The following is a 19,649-nucleotide window of genomic DNA, read 5'->3' as shown; positions in this document are numbered from 1 at the left end:
CTCCCGCCTCCGCCAAGAACCTCCCAACCTTCCATCCCCACGGTGCAGAAACACGGAGCCCCGGGGCCTCCTGCTGGTTGAGCAACGTGAAGATCTCGTCTTTTGGAGGTGTGTCCAAGAGATTCAACGACATGCGAACACTCCTTCCAGGCTACGATGTAATAAACTGCAACCCTACCTACCTATCTACCTAGGTAAGTAAGATGGATCAGGCCGTGCTCTTCTCAGCATCAGCACTGCCAGATGGGAATTGGGTGGCTGGTCGAATGGGCCAGGCCGCAGTGGCCGCTGCATCTCTCGGCACGCCCGTCACATCGCTCGGCATGCACAGACTAGGTAGGTAGGCAGGTAGGAGGAACCGCGTATGTATGTAAAACAACAATCCATGCATGTATGTATATACAGCACACAGAGACGGCGGGCTGATCCAGCAACGTCTGTACTCGGCATGGTCGTGGCAAGCTGCGACATTTTCTTTTTGGCCGCCACGCCCTGCATCCGATTATCTTGACCGAGGCCTGTTGTTTCGTCGCAGGACAAGTTCAAGTCAAAGAGCGATCGATGGCTGTATCCGTATCGATTCCGGGGAGCTTGTTCGACTTGACTTGAGCGCCGCACGATAGCCACTAAACCACCCGCCACGCTTAGACTGTCTCGACTTTGTTGTCGGATAGATTCCCTGTCCGGTTGACGGGCCAGAAACGGAGCTAGAGGATAACAGCGATCTTACTTAAGAACAAACCCAACACTGTCCGTCCAGAATCATGTTTATCTTTGCAGTAATTTTGGCGCGTTGGTGATCTTGCGGTTGAGCGGGATGAATACCCCTTCACAGCGTTAACTAGGTACATTTTGAGTTGAATTGACTTGAGCCGCCATGTGAAATAAGATAGGGGTTATCCTTCAGCTAGCCAAGTTGTCTATTCATGTGCTCTTTTCTTGGTTTGCCTGATTTGCTTGCTCGGTATAAAGACAAGAAGCAGACACCAGCCTTGAATATGAGATATCCAGGGCGCCAGAGATTAGAGACAACAACACACAGTGTTGCGGCTCTTGGCTCCAGTCCGTATTATCCATTGCCGTCTTCATTGTAATCCTCGTCCTTATGTGGTCCATTCTGTTAAACCCGCCTATGACATCTACCAGCGAGCATGTGAAGGAGCCCCAGAATCCACGAGTATTTACTCGTGGCGAAACCTAAAATGCAACGAAAATAGACAATAACATGGACACATATTCCTACCATATTTCAAGAGAGACATATATGGAGAGGCGCAAAAAAGTTATAAAAACACGCCTTCCCTTTGCCCTTAGCAATTGACGTATCCTGCAATGCCTTGCCTCGCCCCACCATGCCTCGCAATGACGACAAAAAAACCGGAAGAAAAACCAACCCAAGCATTAAGAAACAGTCGAAACACGAAACCAACAAATCCACGCCAGTGTCTCCAATTTTTATTTATTTGACGGGGCCAATGTTTCGAAATGGACAAAAACGACAACCCAAAAAGGAAAGAAAGCCATTCTGCTCTTTTCTGTTTTCATCAAACTTTCCGTCACTGCTCATCTTCCTCCTCGATAGGGGCGGGCGTCGCCCTTTCCCTCCTCCGCTTCGGCCGCCGCAGTCGATTGCTGCTGATTTGGCTTGCCGAGTCGTCCGGGGCTAGCTCACTGACATCATCGCCACCCCATTCGCTTTCCCCATCTATGCTCTCCTCGTCGGCCCAGGCGGGACGGTCATACGCGCCGCTCGACCCGGAGAGCGGCAGGACGTCGATGGCCCGGCCGCCAAGTCCGCGGCGCTGCTGCAAGCTCATGGAGAGGGCAGCACCGCGCCGCCGCAGGTTGGCGCGCACCGTTAAGGCCTGGTCGTGTAGCCGCTCGAAGGCATCCTCGAGCGCTTCCATGCCGTTGAATATCTCACGTTCAATTTCGGCGATGACTGCTATCTCCGTCTCCTCGTCATGTGAGACCGCCGCGCGACTTGGGTACGATGACGATGCGGCCGACACTCCGCTGATAAACGACGCGGGAGTGGGGCCACGCGAGTAGGGCCCGAATGGGGTAGGATTCCTCGACCCCCCTATAACAGGACGGCTCATCCCGGGGCTCATGACACGAGATGACGGAAAAATACCACTTGCTGGAGTGGCCATGCGAGATGGCCCTTCCCCAAACGGGATCCCGTCGTCCTCGGCGCCAGACCACAGAAACCCGTCAAACCGGCCGGAAATTAATATCTCCCACTCGGACGGGTTGATGTCCGAGATTGTATGTAGAAGATTGTGCATGGCTGGGTTCTTGACGAGGTACATGGCCGTCTCGGCGTCGCGAGGTACTTGCGGTAGTCGGTACAACCTTTGTATCGACAGCCCCGACTTTACCACAAAGTCGTTGCGAGGCTTGCGAATGGGCGTAGGTGCACGAGTTGCCGGAAGAAGCTCTCGGGAACCTGACAAGAGGGCATTGAAGTACGGCCTGTCCTCGGGGTCGAGGTTGGTAAGGATTGCAAATGTCAGGGTCTCGTCATCAACTTCCTGTGGCGGGGGAGCAGGGGATTTGTCACAGTTGGCCATCCATTTGTCAACGGCCGCTCTCACCCGCTTCGACTGACGAAGGTAATGTTCTCTGAACTCCTCGGCGATATCAGGGTCCATCTTAACTGGTGATGCCGGTCGCGGTGGAACATCCACCAGGCCCTCGGTCGCCTTGGTCCCCAGCAATGCAAGATCAAAGGGAGGCCACGGCGGCAAGTCTGTCCGACCACTGACCCGTTCAAGCACCTCACCCCATCCGAGGCCCCTATGTTGTTCTTCCGAGCGGTCACACATGACGCAGTAGCAGCCATCTGGGGACAAATCTCGTAAGAAGACATTCTCAAGCCGATTCAACAGCCGACGGGCAATGGTTTGGTGGCCAGTTGCCACAGCAATGGAGCCATGACCCGAAATCACCGTCTGATACTGGTTCAGGAGATTAAAGAAGGGCGCAAAAAGCGTCTCAGGACCCTGGAGTGGCGGGTTGGACGGCCGAGTGCCATTCTGCCGCGGCAGCACCGCCAGGAACGTCTTCGGGACAGGATGTGGCAAACCACCGTTTTGCATGAGGTAGTCGACCCGTGGAACATCTTGGATGCTAATGGGAGGCGGCGGCGGCGGTGGTGGTGGTGGCGGACCATGAACAAGGACATGTGCTGGAGTAGCTGAAGGAGTAGGTACATCGGACGACGATATCTCAAATTTAGTGTGCTCCGTTTCGTTGGGAATGATGGATGGCGGAAACTGTGGTGTCTGAGTAGGTGTTTTCGGTGATGAGTCAACAGCTGATTCGGGCGAAGAATCGACCTTGATAGGTGGTGGCCTTGGGGGAGGAACAGATACGCTTCGCTTGAGAGGGACTGATGTTGCCGCAGAGCTTGACTGGACCGAAGATGCAGCTGCCCCGAGTCCATCACGGTCATGGTTCTCGGTGGCTGGCTGCAGTATAAAGGTGGCCTGACTCGACGCCTTCGAAACTCTTGACTTGACTTCATTCTTTGACGTCGACCTCGAGACCCAAGACGAGTTTCTGGATCCGGACCTCGGATCAAGGTGCCCCCCTTCCCTTGTGGATAGGGGTGTCCCGGGTCTCTCCTTCTGTCCAGCCAAATCAGTCTCGGGTGGGGACGGCGGCCTGTCATCTTGGCGTGAGGTTTTACGAGAAGAGGACGCTTTGCGTGTTGCAGGAGGCGAGTCTGCCGACTTGGACCTCCTCATATCGCTGCCTCCTCCAATGTCGGTCGCCTCTGGCGTGAGGGGGTCGGTCCGCCGAGCAGCAGGAGCTGACACATTGTCCCTGCTATGGAGGAACTCCTTGCTATGTGCCTTGCTAAAGGACGGATAAGGCGCGCTCCCTCGCTCGCTGTCTATGCCCCTCGTGAGCTCGGGTACTAGATCCGTCATGGAGCTGGCGGCGGGGGGGCGGTAGTTGATTTCGTCTTTCTCCATATCTTTGGGGCGGTGACGGCGGTGGGAACGAGAGTGGGTATCGCTGTCGGTTGGCCTCAGCTTGGATGATCTCGAAGATCGGTGGTGACGGTGGGACGGAGAGTCCTTGGCGTCGCGCTCAACGTCGCGATCTCGATCCTTGGGTCGATCCCGATCTTTCTCCCGGTCTCGGTCGCGGTCGCGATCCTTTCGCTCTGTCTTGGGTCGATGTCGCTTTTCGCGCGAGCCTTCGTCGACGTCGACATCCCGATCCTTAGATGAGGGCATGGCGTACCATGTCAAGGCGAACAGCCCGCCCTAGAGACGGGAGACTGCCGCAGGGACTCGAGGCGGGGCGAGGCAAACAGCGGGCAGGAGGCGCAGACAGAACTGTCTGGGCAAGGAGCTGGAATCGGTATTCGCACTGCAGAGACTACCAATATGCGGCAGGGCCTCCAGTGCGCCGCGAAGATAGTACTGCCGCAGCTTTCTCACGTCTGTTGGGTCGTCGGTCGGGGCCGAGAGATTATACGCGGAATGCAAGAACCAGGTGAGGCGACTAGATCGGATCGTGCCCAAGCAACAGCCCAGAAACCCACACAGGGCATTGGGTGGTGGTGACGAAGGAGCAAAGCCGATTGTGATTTGGCTGGCGTCTAGCACTGTACAATCCCGTTTTGGGGGCGGTAGGGGCAGCCTACTCCCACGGCCTGGCCGCCAACCAGACTGCCAGCTAGCCCGACCATTACAGTGCGCCTATTGCCTGGCAGGCGTCAATCCCCACGGTGTGATGTGGCTTGCCCTCGTGCACGGCCTTACTTATCGGGCACCCTCCCCGCCTTCGTTCCTAACTTTCATGTCTCCAGTCGACAAAATCTAGGTTGGTCCAATTTACGAATTCGTTGCAAAGCATCCTATAACGACTTGCATACATGGAACTCGTGTTAAGACCAGTATGAATTACCTTACAGTGCCACCGCTTATGATTATCGAGTCACACATAATATTGCCCCCTCAACTTCACCGATGTCTTTGCTTTTCGTGTCGGATTATCATAGGAAGTCCTAGGTACCAGCGACCCACTGGTCATTCTTAAGCGTCACCGGTTCCATGTACCCGCGCCTCTGCGTGCTAAGCGCTGTACTGCTGCAAATTGCTAGCTTGAGAACCCGCCAACTACCAACCAAAACACCGAGAAAAGAGATCGATCTGCACTGGGCACAGTGGGTACTTAGGTTTCCAGGATTGCTTGTTGAGGGAAGCAGCTTGCATCGATAGTGCCTGGAACTAACTTGATGCATCATCCGTGTCCAACATTTTTAACATCAAATCATCGAAATGCTGCGATCTTGGAGTGAACGGGATTCATCTGGTCGGAAAGGAGCTCGAGTTACTTGCACGCAATGTTAAATCTCCTCAGGATCTATCCTCTACCCAGCCCCTCTAGCTTCGTCTATTATAACAATCAGCGGGCAGCTGGTTTCCGCACCAGGCCTACCTACTTGCTATCATGGTCATGGGACCTCTTCTCCCAAGAGCAACAGCCATACAACAGCCGGGGCAGCTCAAAGGTTGCCCATTCTCAGGCCATTGAATCGCTTAGTTCTCTTCTCTCATCGACCAGTTCTTACCCAGGCCCGCGCGATTCCGGTATCCCTTATTAGGCACCCAGCACGTAGAGTACGAGAAGAAGACGAGTGACGATGAGACAGATCACTTGTGATGAAGCGGTTCTTTAGAACCGGTCCAGAAGACCCTGGCTCTCGAGGAGAAGGACAATCTGGTGGACAATGGAGCGCACCGACTGCTTCTCGAAATCGACGACCAGATTCGGCTTAGCCGGGGCTTCATACGGATCATCGACGCCGGTAAAGCCCTTGATCTCGCCCGCACGAGCCTTTTTGTAAATGCCCCTCTTATCCGTCTTCTCGCAGTATTCCAGCGGCGTCGCCACGTGGATCAGGTAGAAGTCGCCGTACTTCTCGACCAGCTCGCGGGCGTTCTGCCTTGCTTGCTCAAAGGGGGCAATGGGCGCCGCAATCACGGCCGCACCAGACCTTGTTAGCTCGGAAGCAACAAAGGCGATGCGAGCAATGTTCTTGTCGCGGTCCTCGCGGCTGAAACCCAACTCGGAGGAGAGCTCGCTGCGAACAGTCTCGCCCAAGAACATGGACACGGATCGGCCGCCCTGCTGGTTGAGTGTCACCTGCAAGGCCCTCGCAACCTGGTCCTTTCCGCTGTTCTGATATCCTGTGAGGAAGACGGTGAATCCCTGCTGCGACCTCGGAGGGTGCGACTCTCTCAACACCTTAACGACCTCGGGGTACGAGAACCACTCGGGGATCTCGCGGCCGCTGCGCAGTCTTGCCCGCAACTCGGTTCCAGAGATGTTCAGTGTCCGGGCGCCCTTCGCGATCTCGTCGACGGGCGCATACTCGTCGCTGTCGGGCAGGTATGTCATCATCTGGAATGGAACCACTTCGATGCCGAGCTCGTCGCGGTACTTCTCTACCGCGTACTGCGCGTCGTATGGGCCGTAAAAGTCAACACCCTTGCTGTTCTTGCCAGGACCTGCATGATCGCGACCGACAATGAAGTGTGTCGCTCCGTGGTTCTTTCGAATGATGGCATGCCAGATAGCCTCACGCGGGCCTCCCATTCGCATTGCTAGGGGAAGGAGGCCGAGAACCGCCATTCCATTGGGGTATCTCGGTAGGAGAGCCTTGTACACTCGAACGCGGGTGAAATGGTCGATGTCGCCAGGCTTTGTCAAGCCCACAACCGGGTGGATCAGGACATTGGCGTAGTGCGAGCGGGCAGCCCGAACCGTCAGCTCTCGGTGGGCTCGGTGCATGGGATTCCGGGTCTGGAAGGCAACAACTCGCGACCAGCCGAGTTTGTCGAAGTGGGTGCGGAGCTCCGCCGGGGTATCTTGCCTTCGGTCAGCTCTTTGTTCCAATGTCTCAAGAAGCGCGTTGACGAAAGCAGCCAAAACTCACATCGCAGGTCCAAGAAGTCATAATGCTGCAACTTCTGAACGACATCCAGCCTTCCACCGACGTAGAAGTCCTTGACCGTCTCAAAGAGGTACTTGACAGCCGGGTGCTCTTCGTCGCCTCCAAAGACCTCCTTAGCTTCGAGCGCCCTATTCCGATGCTATGTGTCAGCTTGCGGGTTGCCATTATGCCACTGAATGACGCAACACTTGGCAGATTCACACGAGGCTTGGCTTACTTGTCGGGCTTGTAGATGTCGTCAATGGTGAGGATAGCCAGGTTCCTGTCGTCGCGGAAATCGCGCAGGGTAATTCGGGCTCCAGCCTTCAACTCCAGGCTATCGATAGTTTCCTGCGACACGTCGAGCGTAATTGGTATGCTGAAGAGGGCGCCATCGGCGAGGCGGTTGTCTTTGACGACTCTGAATCCCCATCACTGGTCAGCACCCCATACGGCGATTGCACATGAAATTTCTGAGCAGGCTCGGAAGTGGAAATCCATACCCGTTATAGTCCTTCTCGTTCATGAAACCTGCATTTTTTTTCGCTCAATTGATTAGCCGCAGTTTCTTGTAACTTCTATTGTCTTCAAGGCCTCGAGGCAAGAATCCGAAGCTTGTGATGGCGGGGTTCACGCGAGCCCCACCACGTCGGTCCAGGAGCGGAATGGATGAAGAGACAAACCTTCAAGGGGCGAGAAGCCGCCATTGAGAAGCAATTCGAGATCGCAAAGCTGGCGCTCGGACAGGAGAAGTGCCCGGAGCGTCTCTGCTTCTGCCGCCAGCTCGTTGTGACGAGGAAGGTCTCGCGCAAGCAGGTCCTTCAGGACCCCGCCATGAGGAGAGTTGGCCATTCTTATATGGAGGAGGGTGCGCTGTTTCCGCTTAGCTTCTTCGTAGAACTGATATGCCTGGTCCCGAACTACAGATATTTGTCTGCCTGGAAAGAGGTGACCTTATTCTCGCGTGTATTTGCGCGTATGGTGTTTCTAAGGTGGAACGTGAAGAGGGGGGAACCTCAAGGACGGGCGAAGAAAGAATGGGCGAAGGGGGAAGGTGGAAAACTTCGACTCAGGGACGGCAGGGGGTGTGGTTTCGTCCTGTCCACCTCCGAGGAGCGCAATATCTAGGTATATATCCGTCTACCCTATAATTCTTACCCACAGCGTATGCCCCTCCCATCTCCCGCGCTGCGAGGTGGTGGCCTACCCAAGACTAAAACCCACGCAAAGGCAGAGATGCCGAATCGGGAGGCGAACATGGAGCGGAGCCGGGCCACCTTGAAGACGTAAGAAAATATTTTTTATGCTCACCACAGCCTCCCTGGGCCAGAAGCGGCTTTGAGATGAACAGCAAGCTCCGATCCCGGTGTGTCCATTGCCCCATATATAGTGTGCTTTTCTTTCTCGCTCGAGACCAGGAGGTAACATGGCAATGGGAAGACTCTGGTTGGTGAATTCCACGACTAACACCTCAAATCATAGTGGGGTCGTAGTAAAAAGGTGGGATGAAATTACCACGTTGCTTGGCTGTTGCTTTGCCGGAAAGGTACAATGGGGTACCAAAAGTATTGCGCCACCCACTTACACAAACCCTCTTTCTTCCAATAATCACAACAATGTCGATTCTAGGCCAAAATACGCGCAAAATATACCAAAATGATCGTAATTTAATACTAGGTCGGTCCGTCCTTTGATTGAGCCCCTGAGCAAATCTATCCTTTAGGGTATTGTATTCACCAACGTCATGAATAATTCAGGGACAATTTGGTTCTAGGTTTCCTGAATTTCTGGGCTTTCTGTGGGCCATTCCAGGACCCTGACATCGAAAGCCTTCTTCAACAAACCCAGGAAGCCGTTATAGTAATAAGTTGCTCTATCCTCCTATAATTGCAGGCCGTGGCCGTACTTTTCCTTCATTTTGTTGTAGAAAGGAAGGAAACGAGGAATAAAGATCTAATCGATGTATTCCTGCCCAATGAGACGGGTCCCCTGAGGAAGGACAACAATAAGCCCTTTTTCCGAGCCCATAAAGCATCCCCACACGCCTACTTTCGTACGGCCACTCTTGAAGGTAGGCTATAGGCAGTCAGGGTGGTATTCCTCTTCAGGGGACCGAGTGACATAGATTGTGAGGCCGTCTTCGCCTACTTCGAAGTATGCCTCGTCTGACTAGCAGATTAGGGGCCAGGCAGTATGTCTATTGCGGCGGCGGAAGTCTAGGCGCTTCTTTTTGTTCTTTGGAGAGATTCAGGGCTTCTTACGAGCACGCCAGCGTGCCTTGTTGGCCGCCTTGATCTTACGCCCAGGTTTCGAGGACGTTCCTAGGGCAGTAAGAGTGTCTGTTCGGGCTTGATTTGCATTACGAATAACACGCCGAATAGCCTGCTCATCGACTAGGACTAGCCTACCGCTTCTTGGCTTCAAAATGAATGGATTTTCGAGTCCATCAGCCAAGTTTCTATTGGTCCGCCGTATGGTCCGGTTAACGGTCGATTTTCCGGCTCCCACTTGCGCCGAGATGGTCTTGCTGGTAGCTCCGAAGACGTGGAGAGCCCAAATTTGGGCCCTTTTTGATTCTGAAAGTTTAGGGCTAAATACTTTCGAATTCCCGACTATTTTATCTTTGTTTAGAGGAAAAAGACGAAAATATGGTGAAGAAATTCACCGTGGAAGATGCAGCCCTCACCACGGTGTGCCATGACGATTGTGGCATTTTTAGCGTGTAAGTGGCGCAATGCTTTTGGTACCCTATTGTACCTGCTGTCTCCAGCTGCATTTAGCCCAGATGACGTGCTCAGAGAGCCTGTGGGGCCTTTGCTTTGTACTGTGGTATGATGGATAATAAAAGCCCCATGCCGAGTCAAAAACACGTAAAGTGTTTGCCCCACAGGTACCTGACAAGGGGGTTTTATTTTTGCACACGACCACAGTAGGCCCAAGGGGCAAAGGTTCAATCTCATTGTGGGGGAGGCGACAGTGGAGACAAACGGCTTCCCAACAATGCCGGCCCCTGCCCCCTGCCCCCGGACGTCGCACTTCTACCAATGGACATGTGCAATACCAAGCCCGTTGCCCGAAGGTGACGCCACTGATGGGATCCGGCCGCACGCCGCCAAAATTCCCGAGAACCACCGCCGCCATGTTACGCTCCCAGCCAGCTGAACCTCACAGCAACCATTCGGCCTCGGTCACGATCGGTACTCACGGACTCGACAAAATCACCACATATCCTAGCGGATGCTTAGTGCCAACACCTCGTTGGACCCAACATCAGGATTTATCACAGGATAAAGTAAACCATCCTTGCCTTTCCCGGCGGTTATTATACGAGTAAATGACAACGAGTATATTTATTACTGAGTCTAAATGACAAAACTTCCTTGTCTTATAGCTCCACCTCGTTTGCGTTTTCCGCGACCAAAATAGAAAAAAGGAGGGACAAGATGGGGTGCGTTTAAGTTGCAGACGCAGCAAGAAAAGAAAGTATGTTCTCTAATGCCCGAAGCTTCCAGGCAAACAAAAATGTCAATCAACAAACGCGACGGTGCCTCAGTAGTGACATCGCCCACCGCAAGACACTGCACAACTCCGCCAACCAAAGGGCCCACAGAAACGATTGCAGCTGCTAGACGATCTTCATGGCTCTGGTTGCCTAAGCGCGCTATGGTTGTGATGGTGATCCAAAGGTCCTGACCCGGAGTCGATTGGGTTGAAGTCGGGCGACCCCGTGCTTAGCGCGATTGTTGACCATGCTGACTCTGAGCTCGACGATTTAGCGGCCGCAATAGATGAAGTTTCAGTCATGAATGTAGTCAAGCTGATTGCCGTACCTAAGTCTCATAGCATTAGCAACAGGTTATAAGATGGGAGATAAGTCACACCTACCACTGCCGCGCCGCGTTTCCGACGTTGTATTCCACCATCGCGAGGCAGAAGCCCTGGAAGGCTTCTGAGAGGTAACGCGAGTCAAGAATGTAGTTTCGTTGCAAGATGTCGTAGGGAGAAAAGTAGATACCGGAGCCTTTGGGCTTCTGCTGCTCTTGGATCTAGCGGAGGTGACGGCGGTGGTGTTGAAATGCGTTGGCTTCGGAAGTGAAACTGTCTCTTCTGTACAGGTGGTATCAAGTGGCACGGCGGTGGTGCTGTTTGATAACGGATATGGAGCTGCTGAGTGAGTAGTAGATCGTGTGTGCGAATTACTGACTCCGGACCTTATTCCCGAGGACGATGGAGTCGTTGTGACACTGGAGAAATTTGCAGTGATGGGTGTTAGAGTCGCCCTGCTGCTCGTACCGACGCCACTGGAGAAATGCGATGAGGCTGTTGCACTTGGCCCACCGGTTGTTAGTTCCGGTGCGATTGTGAAAGTCGCGTTTACGGGAGTAGAGCTGTGACTCAGTGTAGAATTTCCCAGCGGATATGGCACTGAACTGGACTCGACCACCGGAAAAGAACTTCGACTCGCGGTAATATTATTGTATAGGACGGAACTCGTAGGAGTGCTGCTGCTGCTAGCCCCGATAATCCCACTGCTGCTTAAGTTGGTTACTGTTGGCGGGCTGCCAGTGGGGCCGGAATATGATGTCGAGTTTGAAATTGGGTAAGGGGCCGGGCCGGATGAAGGGTTTGGTAGGGGGACTGAAGTCCCTGAGCTGGTACCAAGAACTCTAGATCCCGAGATGGAAAATGCACCAGTGGGCCCATTAGAAACTGTAGAGTTTGGCAACGGGTACGGCACCGAGGTCAGGGGGGTTTCTGTTGAGGATGCTGTTATCAGAGAGCCTGTTGATCTGCCCAACGTTGTCGCGTTGAGTACGGTGTTTGGAACGGGAGTTGGTTGAACAATTGTTGACGGAGCCGTGCCTCCGTTTTGGGTGCTTGTTCTAGGGCCTGAAACGCTGGACGGACCAGTCGTCCCAGTCGGCCAGATCAAAGAACTAGAGTTCCAAAATGGATAAGGTGCTGAGACCGAAGAGGCGACAGCCGATGGGCTTGCCGTGCCGGTTCCATAGCTGAAAGCAGAAGTTTGGAAAGGTCCAGGTCTCAAGGAGGATGTAATTCCTGTTGTGGTGTTTGGGGTCGGGTATGAGAAAGAACTCGATAGGATAGTTGATTGACTGTTCGGCCCGGTGCCCGGGCTCACTAATGAAGTGACACTGCTGCTACCAATACTACTAGTCGGCACAATGGCTGTGCTGTTTGGCAAGGGGTATGGTGGAATGATGCTCGAACTTGCGGGTTGATGGCTTGTTACTTGAGTTCCCGAGATCAATGGGGTCAAAGTCCCAATGAAAGAAGTGCTCGTCAAACTCGCAACAGAGCTCAGGTTAGCAATGGGGTAAGGGGTGGAGGTGCTTGAGTTTGACACCGGAGTTGAGCTTCCGGTTCCTGTGCCAAGTGTGATTGAAATGCTTCCACTTCCTGACGGTGCCCATGTTGGGCCAACTGTTGAGCTTCCGGTTCCTGTGCCAAGTGTGATTGAAATGCTTCCACTTCCTGACGGTGCCCATGTTGGACCAACTGTTGACGTCGAGTTTGTGAACGGGAACGGGGCGGTGTTATTAGTTGCTGGTGAAGGCTGCGGGAAACCGGTCCCCGAACTTGCAAATGTTGATGACGGCGAACTCGTGGCTAGAGTTTCGTTGCTCGAGTTTGTAGGCAAAGAAGTAGAGGATGAAGCCTCAACTGGCTCAACACTCGATATCCCTGTTGCGAAACTTGACGACGGGGTTATAATACCAGATGCGGAGGCACCCCAGCTGCTTGAATTAGATACAGGGAAAGGGGCGGGGCTGGATGAGAGCCTTGCTGTCGCTGTAACTTGAGTGGCTGGAGACGACAAAACGATTCCACTAGAAGGAGCTTGTGTACCTCCCACTGTAGAACCCGAAGATGAATTTGTCAGTGGGAAAGGAGGCAAGCTTGTTTGGGAGGGCGGCGCAATTGTACTCTGTTGTGTAATATTAAGAGACGAAGACGCTGGAAGATACGAAGATATTTTTGACGGGCTAATAGAGCTAGTAGGTCCCACTCCAGTTGATTCTACACTTGGTACTCCGAGTGTTGACGAGGTGTTGGCAGGGAAAGGAGGAGATACCAGAGATGATGATGTTGACAAGATGTCTGGTTTTGCTGTGGTGCTGGTAGAATTCTGTGACCAAACCGGTCCCCGAGTAGTAGAGTTGATCGACGTAGATAAACCTGGTGAGAGACTGGTTGCTGAGATAGGACTCGTTGGAACTGAGGATCCTGTGCCAGCAATTTTAGAGGTTGTACCCGTGCCAAAAATGGATGATGTTGTATTTGCGAGAGGGTACGGTGTTAGTGACGGCCGAACTCCACTGACTGGCATAACAGTCGAGTTTGTAAGCTCGCTACTTATGTCGGGGCTTGCGCTCGTGGGCTTAACTGACTGAGCTGTTGCATTCGTCGATGAATATGGCACAGTCTGTGTGGTGGAAGTTGGGATGGTTTCGCTCGGGAGTTCCGTAGGCTGAGTGGCATTCCCTGACGGGAATAGAGGAGACGTAGGCCGTGATGATCCAAAAGGAACGGGAGCGGTAGACCCAACATAGCCACTGCTGCTTCCTGTCAAAGATCTAGTTCCAGTGCCATAAATTGGAGCACTACTAGAATTCGGGAAGATAAACGGCCTAGACAAGGAAGACAACATCGAGCTCAAGGGGAGTCCTGACCCGGCAGTTCTAACAGCTGAAGATGAACCTGTTGTTGGAATAATCCCGGCTGTGGAGTTTGCAAATGGAAACGGTGAACTGGAGGCTGTGATAGGCACCGATAATGATTCCGGCGTTGAAGATGCCAAAGGGAAGGTTGAGCCTCCAGTTCCTAGTCCACTGCTTGGAAGACTAGACAACACCACTGTTGAATTGCTTGTAGGGTATGGAGGGATGGTGTTTTGCGATGTTTCCACAGGAGCTGCTGAGCTCAAAAACCCAGTTCCTGACGAAGTAGTAGGCAGTTTACTCGTCAGTGCTGAAGAGGGTATTGAGGATGTTGGAGTCGCCAATGTTCCTGGAACAGAATATCCGCTACCGGTGATGCCAATTCCTGTAGTGATGCCGCTCGACAGGCTGCTGTTTGACAGCGGATAGATACCACTGGCAGGTCCAGACCGCGAAGGTGCAATCGTGGTGATAGCTCCGCTAGCTGTGCCCACCTCGCTTGTCGTTGCCCGCGTTGAAGAGTTTGCAAAATTTGAGGTGGGATAGGGGGGACTCGACGACGTCAGCGGCTGGGTTGTCCCCGGTACAGAGCTCCGACTGGGCAAGGGGGTCGAGAGCGATGTATTCACCGGGGGAACGAGTGTCAATGTAGAAGACAGAGATGAGTAAGTCGACAGTGCTGTGCCCGGCAGTGAGCCAGTTCCTGGAGTCGAGGAAGTTCCATTTGTAACTGGGAAGGGCGCCAGTGACGACCCATAGCTGGAAGTGGGAGATGGCGATTGGCTTGTCAATGGCACACTTTTAGTCGGCAACAATGTGACAGAACTGTTTGACAAAGGAGCTACAGACGACAACTCTGACTCGGGAGCTTGAGTTGAACTAGAGTATCTAGTTCCTAGGGTGTTAGTAGGGCTGAAACTAGAAGTTCCGGTGGTGTTTGAGACCGGATAGGGGGTTTGTGACGATGTTGAGATTGACGTCGGGATGGACGAGCCTGTAGTGGTTGTGCTGATGTTGCCAGAGCTGGTTGATGGTAAATTTACGCTTGAAAAGTTTTGAGCGGAGTTCGAGGTCGAAGCCGATGATTCTGGGGATATTGTCATCGGGTAGAGACTAGAAGTTGTTCGCCTAGCGCTAGCTGTGCCCACAGAGGCTCGTGATGATGAAGAGTTGGTGTAAGTAAACGAAGCAGACGAAGGCCTAGGAGCCACCGTATTGCTAATTGGGGTTGAAGGAGAGATATTGCTGGTAGTAATTCCAAGAGAACTTCTACTCAACACGGTGCTGTTAATATTTGGCAAAGGTGATTCTAGCAAGCTCGCCGATGTCGTTGAACTGGCACCCGTGCTTGCTGCAGTGGTCACATTTGTCGGCCCAGCACCAGTATAATTAGCAGAGCTTGTAGTTGGGTAATATTCACTGGATACCGCTGAAGACGACACCATCGATTCCTTGCCAGAAACTGCTGCGTATGAGCTTAGATACGAGCCCGTAGATTCAGCAGAGCTGGATAGTATGGAAGTCGAATTTGTTGTTGGAAATGGGGGCCGACTTGATTCGGTGGGCCGGATACTTAGAATAGAACTGAAAGATGCAGTACCTATTAGACTCGTCCCGGCTGATGTGGTGACGGAAAAGTTCAGAGACGCAGATGATGGTACAGGATAGACTGTCAGTGAAGTATTAGGAGTAGATGTCGTGTAAATTGATGCATTGACTCCAGGCGACAGAACTGAAGATGAACCGGTTGAATAACTGGATCCAGATCCAAAACTGGAGAAAGGAGCACTTGATGTCGGACCACTGGTAAAAGATGTCGAGTGGAGAGATGGTAAAGGCGTTTGATGCGACAAATATGAGGATGGAATCGAGGTGCTGGTTGAGTTCAGACTCGAAAGCGTCGTCCCAGGTATAGAAAACGATACAGAGCTTGGGAACAAAGTAGTAGATCTCGTCGTGTTGGCGGCTGGCGTAATGCTGCTTGTCGCAAGAGTTGTCACAAGAGTCCCTGATGGCAGGATAGTGGATAAGACCGAATTTTCTGTACCCGTATTTAGTGACCCGGATAAAACAGAAGATGGTGTTGAAACCGTAGAGTTCGAGATCTGAGCCGGGTAAGACGACGCAGACTTCGTGGCAACAATCCAGCTCGAAGAAGGAAGAAAGGTGGTCGACGATAAAGGATTTCTAGAGGAACCGCTGATCACTGTAGATGAGTTCCCTAGAGGATATGGTGTCGATATGCTCTGGCCAGCAGTCACGCTACCGGCGGAGATATGGCTTGATTCACCAGATAGCGAGGGTCTAAGACCAGTGGTCGATATCGGCGTGAGACTTGAAACGCCTAGAGAACCAGTGGAGGTAGTGGCGGGATGTGGTCGAGAAGAACTTGGAAGTGTGAACGGATGAGGGGCTCCTGTCGCAGATCTTCCCGATGTCGACGATGGACTCGGAGAAGTAGCGGTGCTGTTGATTGGCGTGGAAAAAGACATACTCCCAGTGATGCTGCTCAACGAAATAGGTGTGCTTGGGGTTGTAACCGAGGATGACGTTACTTCAACACTCGAGCTCGAGGGTATAGATGGAATAGATGATGGCGACGAGCCTGAAGAACTCGTATTCAGACTGGCCGTAATTGTGCCAGACAATGATGGTGAATATGTGGGCGAAGAACTCTCTGCCGTATTCCCTGCTGGAGCCGAGGTCGGCAGTCCTTCCGATCCTGACGCCGAAATGGAACTAGTCGAATTCCATGGTGCCAAATGGCTAGAGGTGCTGATATTTGCCGGGATGAACGTTGCACTATTTGTCAAAACTGATGGTGAACTTGTCACATGGCTTGATACAGAACTGACAGACTCGGATGGGGAAGTAAGGCTCGGAGTTCCAGAGGTAACGATTGAAGATATTAAGCTTCCAGATGTGAAAGAAGTATAATTGACTGGTAGTGTGGAAGAGGTGCTCAATGTAAACAGAGATGCCGAAATCGAGGCTGGGACAGAGGTCGCTCCAACACTTGGCCGGAGAGTGGTTGTTTGGTTCAAAGACTGCGACCCCGAAAGAGTTGCGCTGGAAACCGTTGCGTTCTGTGACGCTGAGCCTGTCGAAGGACTTGATATTGAAGAGGCAGTTGTGCTGCCAAGGACAGGTGACTCTGTCTCTGTAAAGGAAATGCCCAAAGTCGACGAGTTAGTGCTGAGTATAGCTGTTGTAGTTGTAAGCGAAGTTGAGCTAAACCTAGATATGCTACTCCAATTACTAGGCGATGAGGTTAACACGACACCAGGGTTGGAAGTTGAAACCGGCACCGAGGCGCTGGTTGTAGGCAACGAAGATGTTGTGCTGAGACTAAACGAACTCGAAGTGCTGTTACCAGGAGAACCTGACACGGTACTCTTTTCAGATACTGAAGACTGGCCAACAGGGGAACCAAAACCTGAGCTCACACTCAAGACAGTAGTGTGGTTTCTTGTGAGAGAACTGTAAGTCGAGATTATCTGAGGGAGTGAGCTATTTGTCAATGATGGTACAGATGCCGACAAAGCCGTGGTAGCTAAGACTGTGGATATGCCTGGCGTAGTGGATGTAGTTGATGATCTGGTTCCTATTTCTGAAAAACTGTTCGAGGAGAGAGAGCTGACAGTCGCGGGAGTGGAAGGAGCATTGCTTGGTAGCCCAGAAGTGAGAGTCTCAAATGAGTAGCCGCTCTCTGTGGAAGAAGAGCTCGTCTCGGAAATAGACGTGTATCCTCCTTCAGTAGACGAGGGAGTCACAGGAAGAGGGTATCCGCCAGAACTGGTGGTACTAGTTCCGTACGCTGCTGTCGACGATATTCCATAGTCATCGGAAGATGACGAGCTTGAAGATGCTTCACTCGAGGGTTGAGGACCATATCCTATTTGCGGTCAGGCTGGATGATACTATGATAAATGGGCGTTGCCTGCTGGAAGATTTAGGGGCTTTCTTACCTGGAGTGGTGGATTCAGAAGACGACAGTGCAGATGAAGAAGGCGGAGGTGGTGGATAACCATAGGGTGGATAGCTGTAGTCCTTCACTTCCGGGACTGGAATGGCGTGAGGCTTCCCAGGTTGCTGGTCCGCCTCGTCAGATTGGGTCTCGCCGATGGCCCGGCGGAGTCGTGCCCAAAGGCCATCTTGCTGCTGTCCCAGCGCGCCGGGTAGACAACTGAAGACGGCAACGGTTGACACCAGGCCGACAACGACCGCTGAAGCCTTCATTTTGCGAAGCCCCCGAGGCTAGCTCCTACTGTGTAAATGTTGACGATGTCTGACCAATGGTTAGCAACTGATAGACCCAACATTGGTAGGATATCAAGTACCTTTTTGGAGGAATAAAGAACACTTTTTGTCACTCGAGACTTTAAAACAAGAAGGAGGCTGGCGAGAAGGAGGGCTAGAGGGAGGAGGAAAACGAATGAATGCTCTTCTTTCTTGCCAAACAGTTGCGCGCCACCAGCTTGGAGACACAACGAGTGGCGAAGCGAGTGCGAGCTAGCGTCCTCTGCTCTACTCTCCTCTACTCCTGTGAGAGGACAAGACGGTGAGGCAAGAGGAAGAAACAAGAGGGGCGGAAGCGTCGGGGCCCGCGAGGGTCAACGAGAGGGAGGGTGACAGATATAGCAGGAGCAACCTATTCTTCCTGTTCAGGGACATATGCCAGGATAATTCTCCGCAAAAGTGACCTGACCTGAGTCCATCAGGGTGCCAAGTTCCATCATACATCCAGACAGTGTCTGTCTTCCGGGGAAGGAACGATTGAGTAGTGTGGCATAACCTGAAATTGAATCTGAGTCATCGCTTCTTAGACGGGAAAAAAGCATCCTGCCCCCCTGAGCTCCTTCTCTATCAGTATGTGCCTAGCCTTTGTACAATGTGTTAGTTCGCGTCCCTTCAATCGAGTCGGTGGCAGGCCAGACTCGTCGTCCCTTCCATAGCAGAAGGAACGCGCAAAGTTGCGCAACAGCCCTTAATCTTGCGAGACTCAAGGCGATGCGCAGGTAATCTGGGTCTCGGCTTCGGCGACGGCAGGCCGGCCAGTAACGATCCCAGTCAGTTGTGGCGGGTTGCGTCGTCCATCTGGAGAAGTGCCTGGAGGCCCCTTCCTCCAAAGCAAGCGGGCAGGAATATCCATCCGGACGAGAGACACGAAAAGAGGTCTTGACCATCCGAAACGTCGAAGCCCACAGACTTCTCGACCGGCCCCATTTGCCCGTCCCCCCAGCGACATGTGTTAGATTGCAATACACTTCTAGGATATTGCGGTCCAAGGCGAGCCCGGTCCGTTTGCTCAGGGTCGAGTGTTTGTAGCTGCCTCTCGCCGCATCTTCATTAATTCCCTGCTCCCCTGATCCTTGGAGCTCTCGGCCAAGTTCTTTTTCGTCGTGCTTCTTCTCTTTTCTCGTTCTTTGACCTGCCCCGCGTAGTCCATACGACTCGAAGTCGGTTCGATAAGAGGCAGCGCGTTGCACCTCTCTGCGTTCTCCCCCTCGGCTCTACTCGATCCGGCCTTGTCACCTGGTGACATGTCCCTGCCGTCAGGTAACCTCGAACAAGAAGTCCGCCCACCCTGTGCAATATTCATGACCAAGCTTTTGGCCGAGAACCAGAATTGCTCCCGGGAGTCTAAGTTCTGTTGTAGCTGATAGATACTGCCAGTCAGATTGCCACCGGCTTAAGCTCCGCGGCCAGGCTAGATGCAGCAGCAGCGATGCCCTGCAGGGGGTCTACTCGTACGGGCGGACGAAGATGGGGCCTGCAAGTAGCCGGTGGTTTGATTGGTTGGTTCCTGAATCACTGTAGCGCAAGTGTTCCGCGCTGTTTTGATGTATAATATAAATTGAGATGGCGACAGCTGCTTGTGTATGACAGTACCGGGTTCATTGTGTTTGAGGAAGCAAAGTCCGTCTGTTCCCTGGCTGCGGCAGCGTCGTTTGTTCAAGATTGGCCTCACATCGGCAAGTCTTGTCTGCTTATTCGTAGGGATT

At 52.9% G+C, this 19,649-nt stretch overlaps 4 protein-coding genes across 4 annotated transcripts; all 4 read right to left on the bottom strand.

Annotated features, from left to right (window-relative positions):
• Nucleotides 1-1,089: 1,089 nt before the first annotated feature.
• On the bottom strand, nucleotides 1,090-4,388 carry B0T26DRAFT_33476 (uncharacterized protein). Its single transcript, XM_060434441.1, has one exon. It carries the CDS (start codon nucleotides 4,251-4,253, stop codon nucleotides 1,557-1,559), a length of 2,697 nt encoding a protein of 898 aa, XP_060302590.1. The 5' UTR covers nucleotides 4,254-4,388; the 3' UTR covers nucleotides 1,090-1,556.
• Nucleotides 4,389-5,700: 1,312 nt separating this feature from the next.
• On the bottom strand, nucleotides 5,701-7,813 carry B0T26DRAFT_670092 (uncharacterized protein; the record flags this gene model as incomplete). Its single annotated transcript, XM_060439142.1, has 5 exons — nucleotides 5,701-6,896; nucleotides 6,965-7,110; nucleotides 7,200-7,382; nucleotides 7,465-7,492; nucleotides 7,645-7,813. The coding sequence occupies 5 exons, from the start codon at nucleotides 7,811-7,813 to the stop codon at nucleotides 5,701-5,703; spliced, it is 1,722 nt and encodes a 573-aa protein (XP_060302589.1).
• A 2,944-nt stretch (nucleotides 7,814-10,757) lies between these two features.
• On the bottom strand, nucleotides 10,758-12,471 carry B0T26DRAFT_670090 (uncharacterized protein; the record flags this gene model as incomplete). The annotated part of the gene is made up of 5 exons (XM_060439141.1): nucleotides 10,758-10,791; nucleotides 10,847-11,007; nucleotides 11,166-11,205; nucleotides 11,255-11,349; nucleotides 12,328-12,471. The coding sequence occupies 5 exons, from the start codon at nucleotides 12,469-12,471 to the stop codon at nucleotides 10,758-10,760; spliced, it is 474 nt and encodes a 157-aa protein (XP_060302588.1).
• Nucleotides 12,472-14,124: 1,653 nt separating this feature from the next.
• On the bottom strand, nucleotides 14,125-17,883 carry B0T26DRAFT_670089 (uncharacterized protein; the record flags this gene model as incomplete). The annotated part of the gene is made up of 8 exons (XM_060439140.1): nucleotides 14,125-14,442; nucleotides 14,608-14,757; nucleotides 15,373-15,831; nucleotides 16,139-16,149; nucleotides 16,206-16,383; nucleotides 16,504-16,755; nucleotides 17,286-17,539; nucleotides 17,613-17,883. 8 exons carry the CDS (start codon nucleotides 17,881-17,883, stop codon nucleotides 14,125-14,127), a joined length of 1,893 nt encoding a protein of 630 aa, XP_060302587.1.
• Between the last annotated feature and the right edge of the window lie 1,766 nt (nucleotides 17,884-19,649).

Source organism: Lasiosphaeria miniovina (genome assembly GCF_030549165.1).
Source record: "Lasiosphaeria miniovina strain SMH2392-1A chromosome Unknown B0T26scaffold_1, whole genome shotgun sequence".
In the NCBI taxonomy this organism is placed as follows: domain Eukaryota; kingdom Fungi; phylum Ascomycota; class Sordariomycetes; order Sordariales; family Lasiosphaeriaceae; genus Lasiosphaeria; species Lasiosphaeria miniovina.
This window is presented reverse-complemented; position numbering and strand designations above follow the sequence as displayed.